The sequence below is a fragment of the Coccinella septempunctata genome, chromosome 8, assembly GCF_907165205.1.
Source record: "Coccinella septempunctata chromosome 8, icCocSept1.1, whole genome shotgun sequence".
Lineage (NCBI taxonomy): Eukaryota > Metazoa > Arthropoda > Insecta > Coleoptera > Coccinellidae > Coccinella > Coccinella septempunctata.
The window spans coordinates 14,325,691-14,334,287 of record NC_058196.1 but is presented as its reverse complement, the minus strand read 5'-3'; the positions used below and the strand labels follow the sequence as shown (position 1 = coordinate 14,334,287).

General features: G+C 35.2%; 1 protein-coding gene across 1 annotated transcript; it reads right to left on the bottom strand.

The window, feature by feature from the left end:
* Positions 1–441: 441 nt before the first annotated feature.
* On the bottom strand, positions 442–4,722 carry LOC123319379. The gene is made up of 2 exons (XM_044906298.1): positions 4,586–4,722; positions 442–858 (listed from the first exon to the last, which is right to left on the bottom strand). The coding sequence occupies exons 1-2, from the start codon at positions 4,661–4,663 to the stop codon at positions 502–504; spliced, it is 435 nt and encodes a 144-aa protein (XP_044762233.1). The 5' UTR covers positions 4,664–4,722; the 3' UTR covers positions 442–501.
* Between the last annotated feature and the right edge of the window lie 3,875 nt (positions 4,723–8,597).

Below are 8,597 nucleotides of genomic sequence, written 5' to 3'. Positions count from 1 at the left end.
AATTGCTTGAGTTATTGGAATTTTTATTTAAGGTTGAGAAGGGACCGAGTTGATATTGTAAGTAATTTCATGTTCAAAAGTGTTTTTTATGTGTTTATTTAATGATTGTTTTTTTTTGTTTTTTTTATTTTGTGAATTGTTCTCTCACACCCTCAGACATCGCACAAATCTGCCTTCTATTTTCATAGTTGTTGTTATTAACTGAAATGTTGTGACTCTTGTTAGTTTGTATCATATTATGTTGTCATTATTCAACTCAAGACATAACAATAATATCTCCTCAATTAATGTGAATTTTGTATCACTCTTCCAGAGCCCTGAGGAAGGTTTTAAATAAACCGAAACGTCGGCGTGGTATCGAATTGATTGTCCTTTCGTCTGTCCTCATCCCATCAATTTTACTCTTAATTTCAAATATAAAAATGAAATGTTTCATTTCTTAACTCATATTTCATTCACAAGGTATTGTATACATATTAATTGGCAGTTCACTCTCAAAATCTATCTTAGTTTCCAAAAATTCCTCTTGAAGATAATAGCGACAGGTTCTACCAACATAACAATGCCAACAAGAACGCTCAAATAGCCCGATATCCGGTTCCTCTCCCCCAATTCGTGTAGCACATTAACGCTCAATATTATACCTCCAAATATCAGATGAAAAACTGCGCCGCAAAACAGCCAAATTTCTTCGACGTACACGTCCACCTTACCAGCAAACCTGAGCACCAGAAATCCGGAGACAATCACGGAGTTTCCGATGGAAGCGAAGACAGATAGAGAGTAGGCTGCAAAACTCAGTAAGTAGACGTAGTCCGAGTGATCTTCAACAAAACTTAGAAGCGAGACATTCAGGATCTGTGAATAGGAGAGAATATGAATTGGGGTAAATGTATTGGGAGTAGGAACATCTTTGGGAGGTCAGTTTCCATGAGGAATGTTCTCAGAAGATCTTCCTCAAAGTTGAGAAGCGATTTGACTTCGAATGGGCGTAGGATTCGATGAAGGGTCGTAGTTGTTTGTCTGGGATGCAATATAGACCCCTATAGACGAATAGTTCACCGCAATCATTCGGAACGGAATTATAATAGGTCACATTGAAATGTAGTTCATTCTTTAGTCCAATTAGATATACCGCATATCCACGAAAAATAGGGAACATATCCGATATCGACATTTGCATATCGAAAAAATTCATCCTACAATCGAAATCAGATTCGATTGATGAAAATTGAAGATTTCAAGGCATCACTATGATACTTACACTTTCAATATTCATTTTTATTTCTCTAATTTTCCCTAAAGTTGGTAAAATGTAAGGCACAAAATGCAATCTTCGGTAATGACTAGTAAAAAATTGCTGGAATAGATAAATTTCATTCTGAATTAAGCAGTTCCCATGTTCAGTTTTTCAAATAGCAACTCAAACTGTGTTTGCCAGAAATTGATAGAACTTTTTTTGATATGATAAAAAAGCTCCTCAATAACTCAATTATTGAGTTTTTGATGAGCTTTTTTATGAACTTTTTCACATAATAGAATCGCACATTTCCTTTCATTCGAATTAATAATTTTTGTATGTTACACATGAATGAGAGTGCCTTTTAATGTTTTTTTTGGCAGTTTATCCTTTCAGGTAAGTGTTGATGGAAGAAAGTTGTTTCATTTATTTTCGAATTATTCAGATGCCTTTAAATTTGTTTTAAAAAATTTATACTTCCTTTAAAAACCCTGTAACAAATCCCTTTACGTAAAAAACTTTGTTGTCATGTCGTACTACAAGTACCTACCAATTCGGTTTGTTGACATTTATGTCTATATGATGGCATAGTCAAAGTTTTTCTAAGATAGCATAGGGTGCCATCATATTCATTGTTTTTGAATTAACAGCTACGGCAACAAGAAAAAAGAGTCAACTTTGGAAAGAGGAAGATATGGAGGCAGTGTGGAAAAAAATGTGATGGGTTGAGAGCTGGCAGCTAAAACTTTTAACTTTGAAGAAGGTTTGCGCTAAATGAAGGACTTTCAAAAGACGATCTAAGTGGACGAAAGCTTACTTTCACGAATCAGGTGGAAACCAAACTGGTTGAGAACCAATTTAATAATTTATTTTATTTTATTTTCAGTTATATGCCATCATAGGACACATATGCGCGCCAGTGTGAAGTTTGAGGTCAAAAAAGTAAACCAGAGTTACGCAATAAATTAAAAGAAAGTAGATGTCCATCGAAATCGAGATCGAAAAATTGGAGTATCGAGCCATCATCAAGTACCTGTATTTAAAAGGGTTAAGAGGTAAGCAGATTAACGAAGATATGCTTAATACCCTTGGAGATCAATGTCCTTTGTATGCGACCATGAAAAATTAGACTGCAAGCTTCAAAAGAGGTAAATTTGAAAATGATGATCGATCTGGAAGACCAGTTTCTGTGTCAGTCCCCGAAAATATGGATGACATGATTTTATCAGATCGTCGATTTGGGCTGAAACGGATATCTGAAGCACTGAATATTTCATACGAACGCGTTCATCATATGGTTCACGTCAATTCGGACATGAGAAAAATAGCTGCAAAATGGATCCCCAAATGTTTGAATGTTGACCAAAAGCGTTCAAGGGTAGAAGCATCGCATCGCGTTCGATCTGTGCTCGATTTGAAAACGATGTAGACTTCTCAAACCGAATTGTTACTATGGATGAGATTTGGGTACATTTCTACGATCCAAAAACAAAGCAAATATCGGTGGAATGGCGACACTCTGATTCTTCAAGACCTAAGAAGTGTCCAAAAATCTACTGGAAAAGTTCTTGCTGCAATTTTTTGGGATTGCCATATAGTAATCTTGATTGAGTTTTTGAATGAGGGTAGAACAATAACCGGAGATTACTATTCGGGACCACTATACGAGAAAAATTAAATAGAAAAGACGCGGAAAGCTATCCAAAGGTGTTTTGTTTTTGCAGGACAACGCCCCTGCACACTAATCTCATATTGCCATGCAAAAAATTCGTGATCTAGGGTTTGAATTACTATAACACCCCCCTTATTCACCAGATTTGGCTTCATCCGATTATCATCTCTTTCTTCAACTGTAAAAAAGTTTAAAAGGTCGTAAGTTTTCTTCCAACGAGGAGGTAATAAAAGCTGCGGAGGTCTGGTTTGCAGTGCAAGACAAAAAAAATTTTTTTTCAAAGGTCTAGAGACGTTGCGGGTTTGCTGTAATAAATGTATCCAATTAAGAGAAGAATATTTTGAGTAATGAAATATTTTGACATTGAAATTTTGTTCGATAGTAAGCTAAGAATTTTTCAATATATCTTCGTATAGTCGATTATCCAAAGAAAAATTTCCTCACTAAGATATTCTGATAATTCGTTAAGGGTGCCAACATTCCGATGTCACAATAAAGCATCGAACTTGCCGAGATAGATTGGGCAGAAATAACAGCGTTATTGTCAACTCCCTCACTAAATTTTTCTGATTTAGCCTTTGTTGTTTACTCTTGTCTATTATTTCAGATGATATGAGGATCTTTGTAACGTTCCATCAAAGGCTCGAAGTAGAGGCACTGAGTAAGCTTCTACTGGCGTTGTCAAATCTGAAAATATACAGGGATGATTCGACGCGATGGACTTTGAGACATTTAAGGAGAACTAATAATAATTTTGGGCTGAAAATTTTCATATTGGGTTTTTCGACGATGAACTGTATTCCTGAAATATTTTCAGACCTTTGCAGCTCACCTTCTACCTACTACTTTCCTATTTCAAATATCATACCTAGTATATCTTCGCATCCTAAGATAGATCAGTTGATGGCAATTTAAACAGCGGTTTATGTGTTATTGGAATTCTCAATTGTGAAACGGGACGGTTTTTTTTTTCAATAAAATCTTCACCTTTCTCCATTATCTTACTATGTTGTATTATAACACTGTTTGAACTTTAAATGTTGTATGTCTCTACGTACAAAAGAGTAAGGATTACTTGAATAAACCCTACATCTACCTGAAATGGAAACTTCAACAAGGATAAACTCTCGGATAAACTTGAAAAGAGGGAATCGACTGAATCAATAAAAAATTTAGGTAGGTTTCAATTTGAAAATTTATGTTGTGATGAATTCCATTTGTTCAACTGGAACAGCAAACAGTGTTAAAATACGTCATAATAGGAAATTATGCCAAAAAAAAATTTGAAAAACCTTTCCAGAAGAAATATTAAGAGGAGTGTGCATCAAAAACTAGGTTTTGCAGCATTCCGCACTATGGACTATTTCACAAACAAGTAGCCAACGTAATGAATCAAATTGATCATGTCAGGGTTAGCTTCAAGTCGCAGAATATTTCAGGCCATTCATGGATTAACAACAAGAGTAAGGTTGATAAGTTAGAATAGCCGAGCGTCTATGTTCTGACTTGTAGAAAGCCTGGTTTTAACGTTGTTTATGTTGGTAGGAGCTGTAGATCGTTAAAGACTAGAACTAAGGAACACTTGGCTAGTGTGAGGAATTCCAACACCGATAGATCCATCTAATTTGATAGACCTTATCCCCCCTTAGTATAATTATATCATGGATACTCACGAACTGAAAAATTCTCAGCCATAACTTCAACTTATCGAACTTTTGTCCGCATTTTAATATTTTATCGTCTTCTGACATGAATATTTTCTGAATAATTCACAATGATGGAATTTATGCAGCAGAGATTGACACGTCAGAATTTTATCAAAATGATGACATAATTTTCGTAGATTTAAAATAATTTTCAGAACTATCGAATAGTTGAAAATGTATTTGAAACATTGTTCATTGTTATAATTGGTATTCTAACGTTATAGGTAACACTAAAATCCATTCTTCTTTCCCCCCAAATGCTAAGGATACCTGAAAAATACACTACTACTGATCGAACGATCTTGTATGCACATTATGACACCTGTGTCATGTGTCGCGACCTGGGCGAACGTGATTTTCATCAAAACAAACGCGACGGGAAACCATAACAGAATCCGCTCTAGGATTTTCTGAGGAGCGAACGATTTGCCTATTTTATTCTCACGTTCTATGAAAATCTGGAGACCCGAAATCCTATCTTGGAAGCGGATTATGTAAACCCCGTGAATTTTATTGCCGACTACGCGATACATCTACGAATGGGCAAAAGCAATAGAGTTTAATTTCGGGCATCAAACAAGATTCGGGATATGAATAAACAAACAACCGGTGACGTCCCAGGAATCGCTGCCGCTTCTGGAGTTTACAGAGATCAACTGTGCTGGTGTCGGGGCTATTTGCTTTTTCGAACGTTTCGAGATGGGGGAAATGGATGGTGAAAACTTCAATCAAGAAGGAACGATACAGAACCCTTTACTGTACGTTATCATGAGCTTGATTCAACAGGCTGAATTATTGAGCCTAAACGCGATAGAATTCGAGATTGATTTCATCAATATGGAAGCAAACTATGTAACAAAATTCGCGAAACCTTAATATGAAAAGAATTTTAAGGTGAGGACTAGGGGGGGGGATCTAGGGATCTAAGATTTCGCAATAATTTCTGCTATATAAAATTATTATTATGTACTTACCATGTGCATAATAATAATACTATTTCTGCTATATAAAATTTCGGCGATTTCTTCATGCATGAGAATGTGTTTTATTTTTTTAACCGAAAACGGTGCCTCGTACAGCAAAAAGGCAGGAGACTGAATTTGCTCCAAATCGAACAGTGGCGTATCATTTTTTTATCTGAAAATATTCAGTCCCGCTGCAGTACGGACGCCACTGGTAGAATAAAAAAGAAATGATATTATGCAAAAAGTGCTCCTTGACGCTCAAAACCTATTTCCCAAATTTCAAACAAATTTTTCAAGCAGTGTGAGAGTTATTAATAAAAAACATTTTTTTTCTATAATTTTAACACCCCGTATCTCGGAGAGGAAACATTTCTCGACATATGTTTATATGACAAACTAGGGCTTATTTTTGCTGCAGAATACGTGGTTAAAATTTCTTGGTTACGATCTGGACCACCCTGTATAATCAACTCGTTTATTTATTTAGCGAACATCAGTCGCTGTCATTAATAAACTAGTTGAGTATATAAATAATTATTTCGCATAGAATTTCTATGAACCTTAAAAGGGTGCAAATGATCTTTTCACTTTTTAACCTATAACCCAATGACATTATTCACACGGTATTCCAGGTTTTCCCTTATCCCTTAATACTGCTATCATAGTAAAAATAATAATGGTTAGCAACTTGAAGGGTCTAGGAACTGTTTCATTAAATTACAACTAGATTATCCTCAGTACTAGTCTTTCGTCCTTCTGAAGAGTTTCTGGAAGTCCATTTGAATTAACAATTTAATTTAATTTCTGAATATGGAACATACCTACTCGAAAATCCCATTTCTGAAACTTCGAGCACCGGAACAGCCAAATTGACTTTCCTCTGGCGTGTGGTCAGAACTATTGCAGATTCAGTGGAGACAAAGCTGAAGCTGTTCTCCGAACACCAGTGGACTGACTCAATCGATAAAATAGTGTTTGTGACATTTGAAATCCAGGATTTACTTAGTGAACAATAGATGCAGAAGTTACTCATTTATTTGGTAACGAACTCAATATTGTCTGCGAGCCCACAATGCATTAGGTTTAAAATGATTTATAATAATGAGCATGGATCTATCCAAGATTCCAATATCATACCCACACACGTATTCAATAGTTCTTCAAACCTAACCATCTCCAATAAGAAAACTTTCTACCTCAAAGATACAGGAGTATAAGCATAATTAATTTTCACAATTTCAAAGAATATATTACATTTTTAATGAATATATGGATATATAAATGGATGTACGTCTTTATTTCATATTATGTATATTCCTACACAGGAAAACACAAAATGAAACAGTTCAATAAATAACTACTACAAATAAAATCAATTTGTATGAAGGCGTAAAAGGGCCACATAATATTTTAAAAATATTTTTCGTTAAATTCCGACTTTGAAGTCGGAACACACACACTCTTTTGAAAATGTTGAATACCAACCAATCAAATTATTATTGTACCATATTACATGTTAATACTTGTATATTTTATTTAAAAATAACGCTTTAAATGTAAAGGCTGATCCTCGGTTAGAGGCAATAAAGAACTGTTACTCTCTAACATTTCTTTTGTGATTTGAGTGACCATGGTATTAGATAGTTCGGAATCGGGGATTTGGTTCTCCTTTTTTGTAACTCTTTCATTTCATATCATAAATTATCATTTTCAATTGTGTATTGATTTTAAACGTGTCATCACTGGCAGTGAAATTAAATCCTGTAAAACCCGCACGTCCCACGAGTGGTTTTTTGAAACTAATCCACGCACCCATACAGTGTTAGGTTTATTTTCAAAGCAGTGAAAATGGTGCCCGATTAACAGCCATCATATGAAAAATCGAAAAACCTATTCCTTATATTATTAGGTTAGGTATTGGTATTTCTTTACCTAATTTTGAAGGGCTATATCTCGGAGGGAAAAGGGTGTTAAACAAAAAGTTATTTGAAAAACCCCCCTTGATTAGCATTTTTTTAACTTCGACGATCCCCCCAGATCGAAACTCAGACGAAGACAATGGCATATGTCCCATATTTCCTCTGATTCACTACGCTGGCAGGCTTATTGCAGGCAACATGCGTGTAAAGAATTGAGAAGGTGGAAGCACGTTAGTTATCGATGGCAAACTGGCTACTTCAATTCAGATCGTTACACTTGTTGATATTTATATATTATTTATAACTCTTATTATTGTATTCATTGCCTCCCTGTTAAGCCGTGATCATTCTTCATTATTTTGCCGCTGGTATCATTTCTGCCATGAACTGAACGTGCTCCCACCTTCTCAATTCTTTACACGCATATTGCCTTGAATAAGCAGGCCACCGTACGGAATGGGGAATTCTCCTCAATTTGGGTTATCACAGCAGATGCAAGTTTAAACTGAATAATTTTGAGTTTCATTCATGAATTTTTCAAATGCACCGCGAAAACTATTTAAAATCATTCTTCAAATATGAGGTTTCAAAATTTAAATCGCTTCGTGTGTAGTTTACGATTTGGCAACAGCGCCTACTAGAAAATAAAAAGAACAATGGCTTGTTTATAAAATAACAGCTGTTGATTTACAGTCATCATAAGGCGCGTACTCAGTGGTGAGCCCCATCAGCAACCGGCCATAAAAATCCCATAAAATTTTACGACCTTCCTCGTTCGTCGCAGACTTCATAGATAGCCTTCCTTGCCTATCTCATCAAGATGCTATATTTGTTGTCCTTTATTATCAACGCATATTTCAATCAATGTTGCCAACTTGTGCAATAGAAACGAAACGCTTTAAAAATTTTAAATACCCATTTTTAATTTTCATTTTTAAGTACTTAAATTTTTTTTTGGGGAAACGGTTGAAATCGTTATTTCAAAATGTGACGTTTCAAGGATATTCCACAAAAAATGCATCATTTTCGTCAGAATGAGTATTCCCTATTAGAGGAAATATGGTACATATGCGGTTGTATTCGTCTGGGTTTCAT

Coding starts and splice junctions, on each gene's coding strand:
- LOC123319379 (XM_044906298.1), bottom strand. CDS start 4,663: ATGTCAGAAGACGATAAAATATTAAAATGCGGACAAAAGTTCGATAAG. Junction 859..4,585: donor GGCTGAGAATTTTTCAGTTC/GTGAGTATCCAT, acceptor TCCTATTCACAG/ATCCTGAATGTCTCGCTTCT.